This window comes from Cetorhinus maximus, unplaced genomic scaffold, assembly GCF_964194155.1.
Source record: "Cetorhinus maximus unplaced genomic scaffold, sCetMax3.hap1.1 HAP1_SCAFFOLD_1067, whole genome shotgun sequence".
In the NCBI taxonomy this organism is placed as follows: domain Eukaryota; kingdom Metazoa; phylum Chordata; class Chondrichthyes; order Lamniformes; family Cetorhinidae; genus Cetorhinus; species Cetorhinus maximus.
In genome coordinates, this window is record NW_027597009.1 from 93,233 (window position 1) to 113,979 (window position 20,747).

The 20,747-nt window shown below is 45.5% G+C and overlaps 1 protein-coding gene across 1 annotated transcript; it reads left to right on the forward strand.

Moving 5' to 3' along the window:
• Positions 1-530: 530 nt before the first annotated feature.
• LOC144675638 (interferon-inducible GTPase 5-like) lies at positions 531-14,949 on the forward strand (the record flags this gene model as incomplete). The annotated part of the gene is made up of 4 exons (XM_078536279.1): positions 531-881; positions 928-1,680; positions 14,483-14,713; positions 14,819-14,949. Coding segments are annotated over exons 1-4 (1,466 nt in total), but the record flags the coding sequence as incomplete, so codon positions are not given.
• Between the last annotated feature and the right edge of the window lie 5,798 nt (positions 14,950-20,747).

Genomic DNA, 20,747 nt, shown 5'->3' on the forward strand with positions numbered 1-20,747 from the left:
CGAATGGCCTCCTTGCGTGCTAGTCTGCTAGATACAACAACAAGATTTGTCACTCAAGAGATTAAAATCAGGCCTCCATCTTTACAAAGTGACCTGTCTGTTTCCTCAAGGCCTGAGAAAAAGGTGACTTCCCTCAGTTGGCATTGAGTTAAATCTTCTTCTTCATTCATGGGGCGTGGGTGTCAGAATTAACGGCATGTAGGCCAGACCAGGTAAGGACAGCGGCAGATTTCCTTCCCGAAAGGGCATTAGTGAACCAGATCGGTCCGTGGCCGTCAATAGATTTTTAGTTCCAGATTTTTATGGAATTCTAATTCCACCAACCCGGGCCCATACAGCATTGCCCTGTGTCTCTGGATTACTAGTGCCATCCATTTTGTGGCACCTCCACTCCCTCTCTCCTCCCACGTGTTGTTTGTGGGTCTAAGAAACGGAAGGAGGACTCTTGGAGATCATCGGTGCGTTCATTCTTTGTTCTACGCTGTAGATTAGATTCTAACTCTGGTTTATTTTTCTCTCAGTTTACGAACATGGATTTGGAAATTGCGGGGATAATAGGAAGATTTTCAGATGCCATGAGCCGTGGCGGGATATCCGAAGTGGCATCTTTGGTGAAAGCTGAGAGGAGCAGATTGGAAAGCGTGACGGTTCATGTGGCGGTCACCGGGACCCCGAGAGCGGGGAAGTCTGCTTTCATTAATTCAGTCATGGGTTTCAAAGATGGCGAAGATGGCGCGGCACCCACCGGCCCCGCCCAACAGGTGACAAAGCCGGCGCCTTACAGCCGGCCGGGGAACCCCAGCTCCGTGTTCTGGGAGCTGCCCAGCGTTCGGGGACCCGGCCTCGTCGGGCGACTACCTGAAGGCGGTGGAGATCGACAAGTACGTCGGCTTCTTCATCCTGTCATCTACGTGGTTCACGTGGAAGGTCGCAGCCCTTGCCAGCGAGCTCAGGCGGGTTGGCAAGCAGTTCTACCTCATCCGCACCAAGATTGACTTGGGCCCTCCCGGCTACAGGGAGAAGGAGTTCGTTGAGGACGTCCTGAATGTTTTCACCGCCGACCACTTTGCAAACCTGGACATTGAATACGCGATTGCTCACTTCTTCTGTGTCTCCTGCCACCAGGTTGACAGGTTCGACTTTCTGGAGTGCGTCCAGGCTCTGCAGAGAAATTCCTCTCCCCCACTCCAGAAACACGCCCTGCTGCTCTCCCTGCACTACCTGGCCAACAAGATGGAGCTGAAGGACTCTCTGAGGGAGTTCATTCCGGTGTCGGCGATCTACAGCTGCCTCATCAACCCCATCCCGGTCGAGCAGCTGCCTTACCAGGCCAATGTCCACTTTCTCTACAACGAGATCCGGCTTTACCGCGTCCTGTTAGAGCTGGACTACCCGGCCTTGAGGAAAAGGGCCAAGCTGATTCGCCGGCCGACCTTTGTCCTCTCGGATGAGATCCAGACCACGATGGCAAAGATGCTGACGGAGAAGGGCGTCTCGGAGGAGCTGCTGAAATGGACGGAGATAAACGTGTCGGTCCCCCACAGCTACGTGAAGTGGGTTCCCTTCCTCGAGGCCCTGCCTGGAGGGAAGCTGTCTGGGGCTTCCACCATCCGCTTGTTGGATACCATGCTGCAGAAGTTTACGGACGATGCCTGCCGTGTTCAGAGGAAAATGGAGGATGTACTGAAGGGTGAATAACATTGTTTGAGGCCCAACAATCTAATGGTGTTTGGTACACATGAAGGGAGAGGAAAGCTCAACTTCAGTATCAAAGGCCAACGTTGGTATCCTCTGGTGGGTGACGTGGCTTAATTCCCTATTTTCCTCCATAGTCTGCAATGTAACGTTGTTGCAGAGGCATTCCATGCTCTGCCAGTCCAAGATTGTTAATGCACAATACCTTCTCTTCTGAAAGTACAAAACATAGCCATTTCATCCCAAGACCTTCACCTGTCACAACTAACTAAATGAGATTGGCTTGCTGATGAAATTCTACTTGGCAGTCCACATGGGCATGGGCCAAAATTGAAGGCTAGGCACTACATGACTCGTATTTCACTGCAGCTGGTAGCTACCATGCTAGCTGGGTGTGAGGTTTCGCCTAAGCACATTACTGCAACCATCCAGCTGTTGTCAATGCAACATATTGACTGATCCTCTTTGTCTGAATGAACAACATAACCCAGATGTGTTTTCTTTTGTAAGTTTAAGCTGTATTGTACATCCAAGTGTTGATGCAATATTGGGGATCATTTCTTCTATCCTTCCCATGTTAAAAGTAGCAATAGCTCTTGTAGATGTTGTAATAGTAAACACCATCATTAAACAGCCAATGACCGTCTCTGGAAGCCCTAGTGTAGATTGAATTGCTGCCTCTCCACTTTTAAAGATGATGGGCGTGATATTTTTGACTTAAACCTGAGTCCAGTGTGGTTGTCGAGCAACACTTCAATTTTTAAAAAAAATTGAACCTTTGTTTCAAGCACATCAACACTAATTGAGGCCAATGTTTTGGAAGAATGGCTGACTATTGACGGCACTGCTTTGTTTTCCTCTCCCAACAGGAGGAGATAGTAGAAACTTGTCACTGCAGGGGGAGTTGGTGGGTAAAAGGCCAGGATTCAATAAGGAAATGCCAAATGTGTGCAAAAGAAATGAAAGATGTGATTTCTGAGCAATGCAAGTAAACTCTTTTTTGCTGAAAATGTAAACAAAGCTGTTTCTTGTACAGATTACAGCTGAGTGAGTCTCATTTTATTTCACAAAAGGAATGCTATTGGGAGTGTCAAAATTCGCACAGCTTAACGTTTCAGTCTATTTCCAATTGATAACTGAAGTCACTATGGTTATTTGAGAAACTTCAGAATTTAAATAATTATTAATGTGTACAGTGACTGTTATCTGACTTTTCAAAGTAGCTTTAGTGAAGGGATTAACTGCAGTTGAATTTTAAAAAAAAAAAATGTATTTATTAAAAAAAAAGCTTCAACATTTTGTTAACTGCTGCATGTAACCTGTTTGTCATCCACTTTTTTTCATTTTCCTGTTGAAGAATTTCCTGTAAATACTGATTTCATAAATGCAGGTTTGTATGTGGGTCATCAAAGACTTTTGTGTTAGAGCTGTCTGTCACTTGTGAGGAATTGATTTATTAAAATGAATAACTTATGCAATTTATCCTGGAGTCAGCTACCTTGGAATTTGTTTCTCTATGCTAACTGTGTAGTTATGTTTCTGTAAAACTGGATTAGGTATACACACGTTCCCAAACCCTGGATAACTTTAAAAGCAATTTTTGTTTTGATTTGCAGCATAGTGAAGCTATTTGGCCCATGTCTGTGCCAACTGGGATTGGTCCCTAGCCTTGTGGGTTACAGCATGACACGCAGATTTCCAAGTGCACTTTTTGGGGAAGTGGTGGTGTAGTGGTATTGTCACCAGGCTGGTATTCCAGAGACCCAGGGTAATGCTCTGGGACCTAGGTCCAAATCCCAATGGTGAAATTTGAATTCAATTTGCAAAAAAAAAGTAGACCCCACGTCTGACCATTTTTCTTGTTGTAAAGTCCCATCTGGTTCACTGACCTTCAGATGTCCTTGTCCTTATCTGGCCTACATGTGACTCCAGATCCACAGCAATGTGGTTGACTCTTAATGTCTGAACAAGGTCAATTAGGGATGGGCAATAAATGCTGACCAAGCCAGCGATGTCCACTTCCAATAAATGTGTATAAAGTTGCTGCCTGTACCCATCACATATGAATTTCTAAAAATTCATTCATCGGATGTGGGCTATGCTTGCTGGGCCAGCATTTATTACCCATCCTTAGTCGCCCTTGAGGGTGGTAGTGAGCTGCCTTGAACAGCTGCAGTACCTGTGGTACAGATACACCCACAGTGCTGTTAGGGAGGGAGTTCCAGGAGTTTGACCCAATGACAGTGAAGGAATGGCTGATATATTTCCAACTCGGGATGGTGAGTGACAATGATGGCAACTTCCAGGTGGTGGTGTTCCCATGTGTCTGCTGCCCTTGTCCTTCTAGATGGTGGTGGTTGTAGGTTTGGAAGGTGCTTTGAAGGGGATTTGGTGAATTCCTGCAGTGCGTCTTGTAGATGGTACACACTGCTGCTACTATCAGTGGTGGAGGGAGTGAATGTTTGTGGATGGGGTGCCAATCAAGCGGGGCTGCTTTGTCCTGGATGGTGTCGAGCTTCTTGAGTGTTGTGGGAGCTGCACTCATCCAGACAAGTGGAGTATTCCATCACACTCCTGACTTGTGCCTTGCAGATGGTGGACAAGCTTTGGAGTCAGGATATGAGTTACTTGTCACATGGTTCCTGGCCTCTGACCTCTCGTAGCCACAGTATTTATATGGCTAGTTCAGTATCTATGCCCATCTAATCCTTCTGCCAATGACATTAAATTTGTCTCCTGGTTGTTGAAGGACACCAACATTCCCCTTGGTGAGGTCAATCTGTGGGCAATGGTGGGCAGGTAGCAAATGATCCATTCAGAGGGGTGTCTTCACTTGGCCTTCAAAGAGAAAGGTACACCAAGTGACAGGTTCTGTCTCGGGCATTGCACCATGAAGCTGCCAAGTGACATTGGGGATTGTTGCCACTGGCCATTTGTGGCATAGCATGCCAACCTAAAAGAATTGACTTCCAGGTGCAATTGTCGATGGTTAGGGCCTTCGTGTCATGGCTACAATTATCCCTGAACCATTGCTTTGGTTGTCCACTAGTAATTTGGGTCCATGTACCTTGCTACACGGAAGGTCCTTGGGAGTGTGGCCATCTTCCATTGTTATAACCACAGCCGGTGTTAATTGCTGAGCAAACCAAATCTCAGGGAAACTTGTCTTATGGACTATACCCTTTGTTTTGTATTCTGAAAACAAAGCGATGTACTGATCTTAGTAAGAAGTCCAGTAATGCTTTTACTTTTATTTCTTAAAATCCCAAAAGTTTTATTAGCAACAATAAAAGGAAACGTAAACACACAAGATTAGTTACACCGTTAATGTTAGTTTTTAAAAAAACATTCCCCAAAGAAAGGAAAATTCTACTTGGTCAATCCTACAAGTAAACACCTCCCAGGCAACACCTCCCAGGCAACAGTCCCTTTATAGATGGTTAACTATAAAATCCTGTAATATTACACAAGGTGAAGTGTTGTAGCTTTAATAAAGGCATAGCACATGACCTCTAACCTCTTCCACTCTACGTTGGAATCCACTTCAGAATAAAACTGCTTGTTGCAGCCCAGGACTTTTCTGTTGACTGAATGGCCGGTTCAAATGGCAAACTCTCCGGGCCCAGGGCTCCAGCTATCTCTAATCCTAAACTCTTTCCCCTTCCATCCCAGTTCCATTGTTCTCACACCTCTTTGAAACTCAAATCCTTCCACATATAAAATCTTTTTATGTTTCTGCCTTTGCTTTTGGGGTCAATAAAATATAGTAACCCCACTACTCTACCTATGGAACTCCCTGTGAAATGTAAAGATGTTTTTTTGCACCTCTGATTCCCCTTTGATATTCAAACAAACTCTCAACTTCTCTAAAAACGCAAATCTTAGATCTAACCTAGTTACTTGTCCCTCAAGCTAAATACCCCTATCCTTTACATCTTTCAAAACCTCAAGACAACCTGACTCCTATTAATTTCCTGCATGCACCTGTGCGAGTGTGCACACACTGACTCTGTTTGAGTACCAACACACTTAGGCAGTCCTCTCAAATACAGAGCTCCTGAGGGAAATGGGTACTTAATATCCACTCTGCATCATGGCCCTCTTCATTACAGATAAAATGCCTAATTTTGTACACTACTTACGTTCTACTCCTTGGTCTCCTCAGTTCCAAAGAAAGCGAAATAGGTAACATTTCCTTTAGTGGAAGGGCCAGATTTAAGGTGAGATCGCAGCCAATAAATTGCGTTCCATTTTAGATAAGAAGCCTGCGAGTTGGAAGTGGGTGTGGAGGATTCTGACGACTAAACCTCAAATATTTGCATATTGGCGAACAAACAATATTATTACCAAGTTGGTGAGTCCCTCTGGGTATCGTCTATGCTAGCAGAATGATTTAATATGCTACACCATCAGCACATTTGGCATCTTGACTTTCCAATGTATGGTGTGTTTGGGGGGGAAAAAATCTTAATGAGTCTCAAATATCCAACCATCTCTATGCAGAATCCCTCAAAAGCATACTTACGCGTAATTATTCCTGCAGTTTATTTTTTAAACTAAAAAGGCCATCCAACACCAGCTTCCTCTTCCCAAGCAAGTATGCCCAGTGGTGAGGCGCAAATCACTCCAAACCCACTCTGTTACGCAGGACAGGTCTTTCATATGCCTGATACCAGACTCCGGAAGCAACTGCTGTACTCAGAACTCAATGGAGGCAGGAGACGCTTCAGTGACGCTTCTTTCCCCCTTCCCCTCCACCCCCCCCTGCCCCAAGTAACACCGACTCATGGGAGTCCCTGGCTTGTGACTGACCAAAATGGTTGGAGGAGGTTCTTTTGTGAAGGTGAAGCCCAGGCGTCCGAAAGAGCGCGCAAACCCGCGGAGGAGCCATCTGCCCCACCCTTCAATCTCCAGCTGCCGCTGCATGTGGCACAGTCTGCAAATCGTACGCTGGGCTTCTCAGCCACCATAGAACCCATCAGACTGGAGTGGAAGCAAGTCATCCTCGACCCTGAAGGGCTGCCCAAGTAGGAGATGTTAAATCACTGCACAAATAATCACCTCCTTTCAAAATATTAAACAGGAATTTTATCCAAATAAACTTTTTAAAATTTTCCCCTCTAGCATTTCATTTAAATAGTTTTGAAAAGTAATGCACGCACTGATGAGGGTTGAACCAGAACATTCAGTGACTCGTCTGTCTCAGTGCCATTATATTCCAGCTACCAGGGAGCCTTTGTTATATATATTTAGACAGTGAAAATACAGCTGTAAGTGAATGGATATTGAGTCTTAAACCCAAAGTGCTGGAAGAGGTTGAGACCTTTTGAATGGAAACTCCGATGGGGAAATCGGGAGAAACTTCATTTCCCAGCGAGTGGTGAGAATGTGGAAATCGCTACCACCGGGAGGAGTTGAGGTGGACAGCATAGATATGTTTAAAGGGAAGTTGGAGAGACATTAGAGAGAAAGGAACAGAAGGATTTGGTAAGGGGGTGGGAGGAGGCTCATGTGGAGCAGAAATACTGGCATGCAGCAGATGGGCCGAATGGTCTGTTTCTGTGCTGCTGTCGTGTAGAAAAGTCGGCCCTTTCAAATAAAAACCCTATGGATAAATTTAATCATGTGAAATGCGTAATTTTTTTAAAGCCTCAATTTGTATGCTAGAAGTTTTAATGAGTTGAAAAAGCAAATGGAAATTTGTGTAGAAAGTTTTTGGATATATGTAGGAAAAGAGACTTTAACATTTTGTTCAATAGTAGGGTATAAGGCCACAGATGATAGTCAATGAGCCATTATCACATAGAAGGGAGGCCACTTGGCCCATCGAGTCCATGCTGGTCCTCTGTAGAGCAATCCAGTCAGTCCCATTCCCTCTACTCTATCCCGTACCCCTGCAAGTTTATTTCCATCAGGTTTCCACCCAATTTCCTTTTGAAATCATTCATCGTCTCTGCTTACACCACCCTCGTGGGCAGCGAGTTCATTACCACTCGCTGTGTAAAAAAGTTCTTCCTCACATCTCCCCCGCATCCCCTGTGCAAAACCTCAAGTCTATGTCTCCTGTACCTCGCTTATGGGAACAGCTTTACTTTGTCTAGTTTATCTAAACCTGCCCTAATCTTATTCACCTCTAACAGTGGAGATGTTAACATTTTTTCCCTATAGGAAATATTGACATGATTGGAACATTAGAACATAACAAATAGGAACAGAAGTGGACCGTTCAGCCCCTCTAGCCTGCTCCACCATTCAATAAAATCATGACTGATCCTCTTGTGTTTCGATTTCCACATCCCCATCTAACCCTGGCAACCTTTGATTCTCTTGCCTCACAAGAATCTGTCCACCTCTGCCTTAAAAATATTCAATTACTCCGGCTCCACCATCTTCTGAGGCAGAGAATTCGAAAGTCGCACAACCGTCTGAGAGAAAAAAAATTCTCCTCATCTCTGTCCTAAAAGGGCGACCTCTAATTTTAAAACAGTGCCCCCTAGTTCTGGACTCACCCATTAGAGGAAACATCCTTTCGACATCCACCTTGTCAAGGCCGTTTGGGATCTTGTATACACTTCAATCAAATCACCCTGATTTTTGAAAACAAAACCTGACTGTATATCCAGCATGGCTTGTTGGCTAGCAGCCTGGCCGCAGGGTCAGAGGTTGTGGATTCAAGGCCCAGTCCAGTGACTCGAGCCCACAAGCTGGGCTGACACTCCTGATGCAGTGCTGAGGGAATGCTGCACTTCCATATGAGGCTTTCAACCGAGGGCACCCCATCTGCCCTCTCGGCTGGATGTAAAGGATTGCAAGGGTACTATTCCGAAGAAGAACAGGGGAATTATCCCTACTGTGCCATGAGCATTTATCTCTTGGCCAATGACACTGAAAAAAGCAGTAATCACATTGGTAATCCGACAATGCGACAGTGCTTACACTTCAAAAGTACTTCATTGACTTGTAAAGTGCTGTGGGATGCCATGAAAGGTGCTTTATAAAGGCATCATATCTACCAAATTGTTTAGAATAGATAAGAGTTGTGTATTGCTGAGGAGACATGCTGCGAAGATTTTCGTCTTCCACTTAGCAGATTGGTCAAGGTGTTACTTTGGACAATGCACCAAGGGAACTGTTTCCCCCCAGGCTTTTGTTTAATTCAAAAAAAGGCGTAATGCCTGGACATGTTCCTTTTGCCTGCAGAGGACAGGTTCCTGTTTCTGAATATATGTCGCTTCTGCTAAATCTTCTTGATTGGAACTCGTGTCCCCTGAGCGTTAGCCTGGACCGCTGGATTACTAGCCCAGTGACAGTACCACTACACCGTCATCTCCCCGAAACTCTTTGGGCTACATTTAAGTTTTTAGTGGGTGGTTGCACCTCAAGAAATTTTAGTGACTCTTGATGGCCTGTGTTGACAACTCTTGTTTGGACATGGAGGCAATTATTTGGCCTTGATCAACCATCCTGGCGTTGACCGTTGATTAACTTGCCTTCGATATTTCCCCCAATTTTTCAGCAATAAGATGAGGTTATGTTCTTTTTTAGCCAGCTTAATGCCTTTTAAGGAAATATGTCCTCTTTTTCAATCCTCTTAATGCTTCTTAGGAAGATATTTTCCCTTTTTCCATATCTTAATGCCTTTTAAAGAAGATATTTTCCTTTATAATTTTCAATTATCTTAATGCCTTTTGAGAAATGCTCTCTTCTTCAGTTATCTTAATGCCTTATAATATGCCGCCTCCATGCATTTGAGGGGATATTTGATCATCTTAATGCCTTTTAAGAAGCTTTTCAAAATTCTCCAGATTTTGGGAAGGTTCCATTAGATAGGCATATAGCAAATGTGATTCCTTTATTCAAGAAGGGAGGGAGACAGGAAGCAGGAAACTACAGGCTCGTTAGCTTAACATCTGTCATAGGGAAAATGTTAGAAGCTATTATTAAGGATGTTATAGCAAGGCATTTAGAAAAACTCAAAGCAATCAGGCAGAGTCAACATGGTGTTTTGAAAGGGGAATCATGTTTAACCAATTTATTGGCCTTCTTTGAAGGAGCCACATGTGCTATGGATAAAGGGGAACCGGTAGATGTACTGTACTTAGATTTTCAGATGGCATTTGATAAAGTGCCACACAAACGCTATTGTGGAAAATAAAAGCTCGTGGGTGTAGGGATGTATTGACATGGATAGAAGATTGGCTGGCTAACAGGAAACAGAGGGTAGCCATAAATGGATTTTCTCTGGTTGGCAGGATGTGACGAGTGGTGTGCCGCAGGGATCAATGCTGGGACCTCAACTTTTTACAAATTATGTAAATGACTTGGATGAAGGGGCAGATAGTTTGGTGGCTACATTTGCTGCCGACACAAAGATAGGTAGGAAAGTAAGCTGTGAAGAGGACATAAAGAGGGAGACATAGATAGGTTAAGTGAGTGGACAAAGACCAGGCAAATGGAGTACAATGTGGGCAAATGTGAAATTGTCCATTTTGGCAGGAAGAATAAAAAAGAAGCATATTATCTAAATAATGAGAGATTGCAGAGATTTAAGATTCTGGATGATCTGGGTGTCCTAGTGCATGAATCACAAAAGGTTAGTATGCAGATACAACAAGTAATTAGGAAAGCTAATAGAATGTAATAGTTTATGCGAGGTGAATTGAATACAAAAGTAGGGAGGTTATGCTTCAGTTGTACAAGGCACTGGTGAGACCACACCTGGAGAACTGTGTACAGTATTGGTCACCTTATTTAAGGAAGGTTGTAAGTGCGTTGGAAGCAGTTCAGCGAAGGTTTACGAGACTAATACCAGGAATGGGTGGGTGTCTTATGAGGAAACATTGGACAGGTTAGGTTTGTATCCGCTGGAGTTTAGAAGAGTAAGAGGTGACTTGATCGAAACATTTATGATCCTGAGGGGTCAGTGGATGTGGAGAGGATGTTTTCTCTTGTGGGAGAATCTAGAACTAGGGGTCACTTTTTAAACATAAGGGGTCACTCATTTAAGACAGAGATGAGGAGAATTTTTTTCTCTCGGAGGGTGATGGGTCATGAAACTCTCTTATTTGAAAGGCGGTGGAAGCAAGGTCTTTTAATATTTGTAAGGCAGAGCTACATAGATTCTTGATTGACAAGGGGGGTGACAGGTTATCAGGGGTAGGAGGAAGTTACAATCAGATCAGCCATGATTTTATTGAATGGCGGAGCAGACTTGAAGGGTCTTGTGACCTACTCCTTCTCCTAGTTCATATGTTTGTATATGTCCTCATTTTGGTTATCTTAATGCACTTAAGAAGATATGTTCTTTTTTCAGTCATCTTAATGCCTTCTGGGAAGATATGTTCTGTATCTTAATGCATTTTAGAACATTTGTCCTCCTTTCCAGTCATTTGGGAAGATGTGTTCTATTTATCAATAATCTTAATGCCTTTTGAGAAAATATGTCCTTTTTAGTCATCTCATGGCCTTTTAAGAAGATGTGCTCTCCTTTTGCGAATGCCTTTTAAGATGTTCTGTTTTTCAGTCATCTTAATGTCTTCATCTTCATGTATTTTGAGAAGATAGGTCACCATATCCTTTAGCATGTTAATGCCTTTTTGCGACGCATTTTTGGGGAAAGGGGCTTGTAATGGTGGGAGGGGCCGAATAACCACCCCAACCACGTGGTCCTCATTTTGAATTCCGACCATTGGCGGGAAAGCTCGAGCCGCCCGCCGCCCGCGCGGGGTCTGGAGGTGGTGGGGAGCTGATTGGACGGCGGGCCGCCGCCGCGCGATGGGCGAAGCAGAAACGCCCGCCGTGATTGGTGGCGGGGGCGTGGCGATGGCTGTCCCCGCCCCCTTCCTGCGGCCGCCCCGGTATTTAAGCCGTTAGATGGAGGGGGAAGCGACGCCATTTGAGGATGTGAGGTGGAGGGGCTGGTCATGGAATAAAGTAGAAATAAAACATTATAAGAGGGAACACAGTTTTTGAAATAAGGTTACTCTAATCAGGAGAGACTCCCCTTTGTTTTAAAAAGTGAAATAAAAGGCAGCCAGGACCTCACTGGGATGCCAGTTTAGGCAGGGTCAAAGGTCACCCAAACATTGGCCAACTAATGTGGCTCTGACTGCATGTCAGAACTGTTGGACTTAAATGAAAAGTTTCCCTCTTAAGAGGAAAGATAGGCTTTAAGAGATAGGAGAGGTTGCGACATAGTCGTAGAGTAAGTCAGTGAAGCGTATCAGGTTGGAGGTAGGCAAGTGACCAGTGCCAGGCCGAAGAGTTGAAATAATGCAGTAAAGGGTCTCAGAGCACCAAAGGTCCAGGTAAGACGAAATGGCAGGAGTTACGTGCACACACACACACACACACACCATCATCATCATCATCACCATCATCATTGCATGTGGGGCAAAAGGGAGAACGGCGCCAATTTCACATGGGATTCGCCGAGTGCCCCTCACTCAAAGGGAGCCAGGGCGACGCCCCGGAGCGAATTGCTTTGGCGTTGCACCCTTCAGCCACCTTGCGGAGCCCTGGTCAACGTTGACGCGTGGGAGGATTTGGGTGCCCCACACCCGAAACGCGGCAAGCTGCCCCGCTGGCGGCAGCAAGCAATAAAGGGCGGCGAATGTCATGTCGGCTCTCCCCTTGCGAGGGAGGTGCTGCTTTAAGAGTAAGGAAGTTTTGCCCCCATTATACAAGGCCTCGGCGAGACCACGCCTGGAGCACATGTGCACAAGTTTCAGCCTCCTTAGCTAAGGAGACTTGCCTTTGGTGGGGATGCAGTGAGGGTTCACGAGGCTGATCCCTGGGATGCTGGCATGGGAGTGAAGCGCAGAATGGCCTCCTTACTCATTCCGTGAATCCCTACGAGAGGGCCGTCCTACGAGGTGAGATTGAAGTAGGGGAGCCTGTTACTGTTGGAGTTTGGAAGAACGAGAGGTGATCTGATTGAAACTTTGAACATTCTTCGAGGGTTTGACGGAGTTGGTGCCGACAGACTGTTTCCCTCCTGCGGCTGTAAAGTCTAGAATGGGGGCGGCGGGGGCGTCACAGTCTCAGGGTGAGGGGTCGTCGATTTTGGACTGAGATGAGGGGAAATTCCTTCACTCGGAGGGTTGTGAATCTTTGGAATTCTAACACCCCCCTCCCCACCGAGAGCTGTGGATGCTCCGTCGCTAAGTCTATACAAGTCTGAGACTGAAAGGATTTTGGGCGCGAAGGGATAGGGCGGGATGGTGGAGTCGAGGCAGAAGATCAGCCGCCATCCTAGTGAATGGGGGAGGGGGGGCAGGCCCGAGGAGCTGAATGGCCTCTTCCTGTGCTCCTTGAGAAAGTGGTGGCGAGTTGCTGCCTTGAGTATAACTGAGAGGCTTGCTAGGCCATTTCAGAGGGCAGTTAGGAGTCAATCATATTGTTGGGGCCTGGAGTCACACGTGGGCCAGACCAGGTAAGGTTGGCAGATTTCCTTCCCTAAAGGACATTAGTGACCCAGATGGGATGAGTCTGAAGGAGTTCATCCAAATGACCCTTGTGACACCAGTTGTTGAACATTCAACATTTTGACCGATTTCCTGATGGCTGAGACAGTAATCTAGAGATTATTACTTTTGTTTTTGCTTTTTAATTTATGTCCTAGCTGCTCATGCTCCCTGAGCAGAACCTCTTACACGATAATACCTATGTAGCTGGTACCTACATGAACCACGATAACTGGGCCCTCTCCCTCCCTCTCCACATTACTCTCCAGCCCGAGGAGATGTCCTTAAATCCATTACTGAGCAGGCTGCACAGCATTCGGGACTCACACCCTTGGCTACTGTCCCCGACTGTTCCTACACTCTGCTCTCTCCGCCACCCACCACCCCCAGCTTGAATGGTCCCCTGTAACTCGGTACCATGGTCACTTTGCTCATACATCAAGCTGCTGTCCTCATTGCTCCAAGAACTTTGAATTTACTGGACAAGTGCAAAGTGCTACCTTCTTGATACCCATACCTGTATCACCAATAGTCACACCCTCCCATCCCTGACCACAGACTAAATCTGATATTATGTAACTTAAGGAGAGTGGCTGCTTGCTGAATCAAATTGTCCAGGCAACTTTCTCCCTATTGTCCAAAGTTCAGGCTCCAGCTCAACAACTCTGAGCTGAAGTTCCTCGAGCTGCACTTACTGCAAATGTTGTTGTTGTGGATCACATTCGTGCCTACCAACTTCCAAATGCTACGGCTGCAACACATCATATCAAGTCAATTCTGACCTGGAAGTTGCTCAATATCAGAGTATTTCCATCATTTTCTATTTTTATTGCATATTTTCAGCATCCACAGTATTTTTGCTTTTCTTTGACCAGGGGAATGTGAGAATATGGAAATCGTTATATTAAGAGTTTGCGAAGCATGTCAGAGCTGGGAACTCATGGGTACAACCACACCACAAATACACCGTCCACCAGCTGTATTTAGACAGGGATTCACTTGGTCATCCCGTTTACTGACACAAGAACACAGTCACGTCAGAGGGAGACCATTCAGATACTTTATATGTGCGGAGGGATCTATTCAGTATTTCCACTAGTTAACACTTCAGCTTTAAAAGTTCAAAGCAATTGATATACAATCAATTGGTGATGAGGAGCTGTTTAAATGTTCTGTTTGCGAGAAAAGGCACATTCGTTCACACCGCCTGCTAAGAATCCAGTGAGTTCACATTTGACACTGAGGGTTTTTTCCTGCTGTTAATCAAGTCCAGGATAGAACTATGGATACTGTGTCAACTGACTTAACCATTTTATATCCAGGGTTCAAATCGTAATCGGACCACAAAAGATGATGTTGTATTCGATGAAACAGGTTGTCAATGGTGGTGGGAGTTACCCAGCATTCACCGAGAGCCAGAAAGTGCCCTATCTGCACAACAGGCGAATGTTGCGCAGGCGCAGTGTCGCTCCGACTGGAGCATGCGCAGTACAGGTGTTCGGACGGGCTGGTGTCGGAGCCTCAGGAAGACAGAAACTGACTGGAGGTGGCGGGTGAGTGAGACCGAATGGAGTCGGCGGGTCGGGGGAGAGAGGCTTCAGAAACATCCGGCGTTGGCCGCAATCCCGGATCACAGCCTCCATGTCCCGTGTTTGCAGCTCCGGGGCTTCTTCCCGGTGACAGAGCCGGGTTCAGGGGAAGAGTCTCCGGAGCGGGAGATTCAAAAACTACGGGGAGACCGCGGGCCGCCCGGGGGCTCAGAAACTGGGGGGACGGACACAGGGTCCGGGTAAGACTCACCCGGGAGGGTTCCCCCTCCTGTGTCCCGCCCGGCGGCAGCTGGGTTCCCGCCTGAGACCCCGAATCAGAGACACAGGAGCTGGAGAACTGAACCCAGGCAGAGGAGAGGGAGGGAGAAAACTGGGAGAAACTGTTTTCAGATGCAGGAGTTTGTAACCAGAGGACACAGATTTATGATTTTGACAACAGAACCAGAGGGGGTGATGAGGAGAATATTTTTACGCAGCGATTTGATGTGATCTGGAATGCACACAATGACGGGGTTGGAAGCAGATAAAATAGCAACTTTCAAAGGAATTTGGATCAATAAATGAAGAGGGGAAAATTGGCAGAGTTATGGTGAATGGAACTAATTGGACGGTTCACTGATCTTTGTGACATTCTGAATTTTCCTTTCCTGAGGTTTTAACATTTGATCTTTTCAATCATAATGTGTCTCAAACAGAAGATTTAAAACGTTGGTTTCTACGAGCTGTCAGATCTGTTTCCTGTGTGTCTGTAACTCGGGAACTGCAGGCAAGGGTGAGAAGGAACCGATTCTTTTCAGTTTCTCAGATGCACCATTATCACCTCAGATAACAGAAATCTCTGGAATTCCCCTTGTCGTCATTACCCCCCCCTTGGGTACAACAGCTCTCAGTCAAGTGGAGTCAGTCACACGTGTCTCTGTCATGACATTTCCACTCCTATACACACCTCCCTGTGACACTCACCATAACACAGAAACCCAAATATCATTGCTTCCTTACACCTTGTCCTCCTATTACAATCGGATTTTTATTCTGCCTCTTTCCCCCCTTAATGTAAGGTTCCCTGCAGTTAAAGTGACCTCTGTTATTAAGTACTGGAGTCGGCCTGTGTGATTATTTTTACACCAGACCCAGTCAGCCCCACGTGCTGCAGTCGTAACTCCCTTCACAAACCCAAAGAGGAAGAGATTTTTTTTAAGGAGTGGATGGGCACGTCAAACCTGCAATCATGTCCCAGGAATGCTTTGCTGGATGGAGCAACTGCCCAGAATTGTCCCATCTGTCATTCCCTTCACTCCTTCTGAGTCTAAGAAAATATTCGGCAAAAGAACAGACACTCCCATTTATAATGACACCAGAAGCATCGGCTCAGATGATGTGGTCGAGTTTCTGGAGGGGGCTTGAACCCACATCCTTCTGACTCGGGGTGAGAGTGCCACCAATTAGTCAATATTGATATCAGTTCCCATTCCACTAGACCATGTCTGTGTTATTACATTAAACCCATCCCATTCCCATTGCAGTGATCCTTGGCTCTGTTATTAGACATTAGGCAACACATTGACATCATATTATACCAACAGACCATGACTCACTTACATTGCTAGATGAGACCCAAACTTTGGTTTTGCTGAACTAGATACTGACTGCATTATCATCACATTGGATCCAATGATGTGTTAACTAACACACTGCAGCCTAACTCTTATTATTGGAACAAATACTGTATTTGTTACACTCAAGGTGAGCCAAACCTTTGCTATTCTTCCTTTGGGCCCATCTGCACTCTTACTGTATCAGAACCTGTGTTTGTAATTGTTACACTTATACTATGCCACTGTTATTATTAGAAAATAGCCTGTCTTTTATTCCAGTTCTGGTGTCTGTGTTTATTATTATCACTGGAAACATTTTTCCTGCTAGTTTTCAACTGGAACCTGTTTCTGCTATTTGATTGTCATATTTCCATGTTTTTAACTTTATTATTTAGTCTCTATGTGAATTTCCTCATGTAAGTCACACTGCAATTCAGCCTTTGGTCTGAAAACTTGCTTCTTGAATAAAATACCGTTATTATAGCTCACAGTGTAGGATCATAAGCTCAGAATTACCACTTGGCAGGGTACAGGTGGGTAAACAGTAACTGGGATTGAACCTCACCATCACACAGCACCTTCATGAAAGAAAGGGAGAAAAATCAGTGTTGCATCCCTGTTGATGGGCCATATTCTACCACCTGAAGCATTCTGGGTAGCATCATCTGCCATTGTCTTCAGATGGTACAGGAGCTAATGGATGATGCTCAGCTCATCGTGTTTGTACCAGCGCTTTAGTGTAGCTATCGAATTAGTCCCACTCCTCTGCTCTTTACTCCTAGACTTGGATATTTCTTCCTTCAACTATTTATTCAATTCTCTCAAAAATGTTGCTCTTGAATCTGCTTCCAGCACCCTTTCAGGCAGTGATTTCCAGATCACAGCAACACACTGCTTTAAAAAAAGTTCTGAAATCTGTGTCCTCAGATTAGCAATTTTTCTGCTACTGGACACCCTTATTCTTTCAGTTTGTCAAAACTGTTCATGATTTTGAAAACCGCTTTGCATCTTTTTTGAGAAGGTGGTGGTGAGCCATCTTTTTGGCCTGCTGCAGTCCATGGTGTAAGTTCTGGGTATTTTAAGAGTCAACCATATTGCTGTGGGTCTGGAGTCATATGCAGGCCAGACCAGGTGAAGATGGCATATTTCTTTCTCTAAAGGGTATTAGTGAATCAGATGGGTTTTTATGACAAGCAACAATGGCTTCAGGGTCATCATGAGACCTGGTGGGAATCGAAACCCAGCCTCCAGAGCATTAACCCTGGTCTCTGGGTTACTAGTCCAGTGACAATACCATCATGCCACCACCACCATCCTGCTTAACCCTTTGCTCCAAGGAAAACAATCCCAGTTTCTCCATATAGCTGAAGCCTCTTACCTTTGGTACCATTCTAGCAAATCTCTTCTGCACCCTCTCTAAGGCTTTCACATCCTGTTTAAAGTGTGATGCCCATAACTGAATACAGCACTCCAACTGAGGCATAACCGTTGGTTTATAAAATCAGTATTAACTCATTGAATGTAAGCACACTCAAAATAAATTGTTTAAAATCTGCACTAAGAGATCGCATGGAGGTGTTCACAGGAGGCTTTTAACTGCTGCTACAATTGTATAACTGACATTCAATCCCCAGATAAAGATGGGTACGATAACATCGTGGTTATCCATCAGTAATCCCTTCTGTCAAGGGTGATTCTTCCTTGTGGGTGACTGGGTGCAAGTGATATGTCAGTGTTAGTTGTGTATTCACAGGTGACTAATGTGTCCTATCTTAGCCTTGCAGGCTCTCCTTACAGTGAGGACATGGGGTCTGTTGGCCAGTAGAGTTGGTGATGGATTGTTGACTCGAGCAGCTGCTCTCTCTGTCCGTCTCTCTCAGTGGCTGTTCTTGTTGATTGAAAAGTTCATGGATGATGATTCACCGTTTTGGAGGCAATTGGGAATCTGCTTCCCAAGTGTTTCTGTTAATAGAGCAGAATGTCAGGTAGGCCTTGAGATTGTCTTTGAAAAGTTTCCTTTGGCCCCATGTGAAGAGCCTCCCTGGTGTAGCTCCGAGTACAGCACCTGTTTGTCAATCTGAATTCAGGCATTCTGACAACATGCCCAGGCATAGTGGTTACATTACTGGATTAGCAATCTAGAGGGAATAGTAATCTGGAGATGTGAGTTCAAAACTCATCACAACAGTTAGAGATTTTAAATTCAGTTAATTCAATAAATCTGGAATAAAAATCTACTATAAAAGCTGTTATCAGTGATCATGAAATGAATGGATGGTTCTCAAAGTCCAACTGGTTCCCTGACATTCTTTAGGATGCCATCCCAACCTCATCTGGTCTACTGGTGACTGCAGACCAACAGCAATGTGATGTGTTTGACCCTTTGAAATGGTGCATAAGCCTCTTGGTCATATCAAAGCCGCTCGAAGAAAGTAAAATTCAATTGGATTGCAGCGGTTTGGGAAGGCAGGTCACCATCACATTCTCAAGGGCAATTACAGATGGCAATAAATGCCCGCATTGCCAGTGACACCCACATCCTGTGATGAGTGAAAAAAAGGAGCTGCAGCCTGTTTCCAGATTACTGTGTTATTGGTATGTGACAGCATAACTAAAAATACACAACCAGGAATATCCACGAGACAACAATCCTGACAGTTACTCACTGAAAGGATTCACTCAGTCACCCCATCTGCTGAGTTCACATTTGACTGGAGGGATTGGATTTCGCGTCATTGCTGCTGTTTTGGTAAAACTTTGGGGGATTTGCAATTCACCATCAATTCCCTTCTTTTTGGTGGATAATGGAGGTTCTGTGCACTTGGGCTTCTGTATAATTTGGTTCCTAATTTAAAAGCAAAATACTGCGGATGCTGGAAATCTAAAACAAAAGCAAAAATTGCTGGAAAAACTCAGCAGGTCTGACAGCATCTGTGGAGAGGAAGACAGAGTTAACGTTACTACGGACTCGAAACATTAACTTTTTTCCCAAAATTTTTGTTTTTGTGTTGGTTCCTAATTTTATTGACTGCCCGACACTCGCCCCAATCCCCACATCTTTGCAAAAAAAAACTCACCACTACCAATTAGGCCATTCTATGGCAAGGCACTTACCCAGCATCCCCCGCGGTGGTGAATGTCCCCTATCCCCGCCAGAGGAGAGCAGTGCCCAGGTGCATTATCGCCCAGTGTTTGGAGCATGCGCCATAATGGCGATGTGGCGTCTTCTGTCTGTATTATCTTCAAACTGGTAAGGAAATGAAAACACGAAGGAAGGGTTGGAGGCGCCGGGAGGACGGGGAGGGTTTCTAAACACCTCGTAAAGGCTCCAAACCTCGAATAAGACCCTGAGATACCCCCGTTTGCAGCCCTGTTCTTTTTTCCGAAGAAGCGCGTTAACGGCCGCCATTTTGGCTCAGCGGGGTGCATAGCGCATGCGCGGCCGACTTTTTTTTTATTGTTAAAAATATACTTTATTCATAAAAAATCTTCAATCACATTCAAAACCATTTCAAAAACAACATTACAAGGGTACAATCCAGGTTAAACTTTTACAAAATGTATCACCAGGTGCATCAGTACAAACAATATTACAATCATTTACAGCCTTTCATTTTGATCTGTACAGCCCGAGGGGCTCTAAACAGTTCCCAGTCTCTCGGTGCGCTGTGGTAGAAAGGTCTTAGACAGCGACCCTTCCCCATTGCGCCTTTGCGGCAGCTGCCCCAAGCTTTAGTGCGTCCCTCAGCACGTAGTCCTGGACTTTGGATTGTGCCAGTCCGCAACAATCGGTCGGGGACAACTCTTTGTGCTGGAAGACCAACAAGTTTCGGGCAGACCAAAGCGCCTCTTTCACCGAGTTGATGATCCTCCAGCTGCAGTCGATGTTTGTCTCGGTGTGTGTCCCTGGGAACAGCCCGTAGAGCACAGAGTCCTGTGTCACAGTACTGCTCGGGATGAACCTCGACAGCAACCACTGCATCTCTCTCCAGACTTTCTTTGCAAAGGCACAATCCACAAGGAGGTGAACAACGGTCTCTTCCCCACCACAGCCACCTCGAGGGCATCGTGCAGAGGGGGTGAGACTCCTGGCGTGTAGGAAGGATCTGACGGGGAGGGCCTTTCTCACCACCAGCCAAGCTACGTCTTGGTGCTTGTTGGAAAGTTCTGGCGATGAGGCATTCTGCCAAATGACTTTGACAGTCTGTTCGGGGAACCATCCCACAGGGTCCACCCTCTCCTTATCCCTCAGGGCCTCTAGGACGTTACGTGCTGACCACTGCCTGATGGACTTGTGGTCAAAGGTGTTTTTCTGCATAAATTTTTCCACCAGGGACAGGTGGTACGGCGCGGTCCAACTACTTGGAGCGTTCCGCAGCAGCGTGGCCAGACCCATCCTTCGCAACACCGGGGACAGGTAGAACCTCAGCACGTAGTGACAC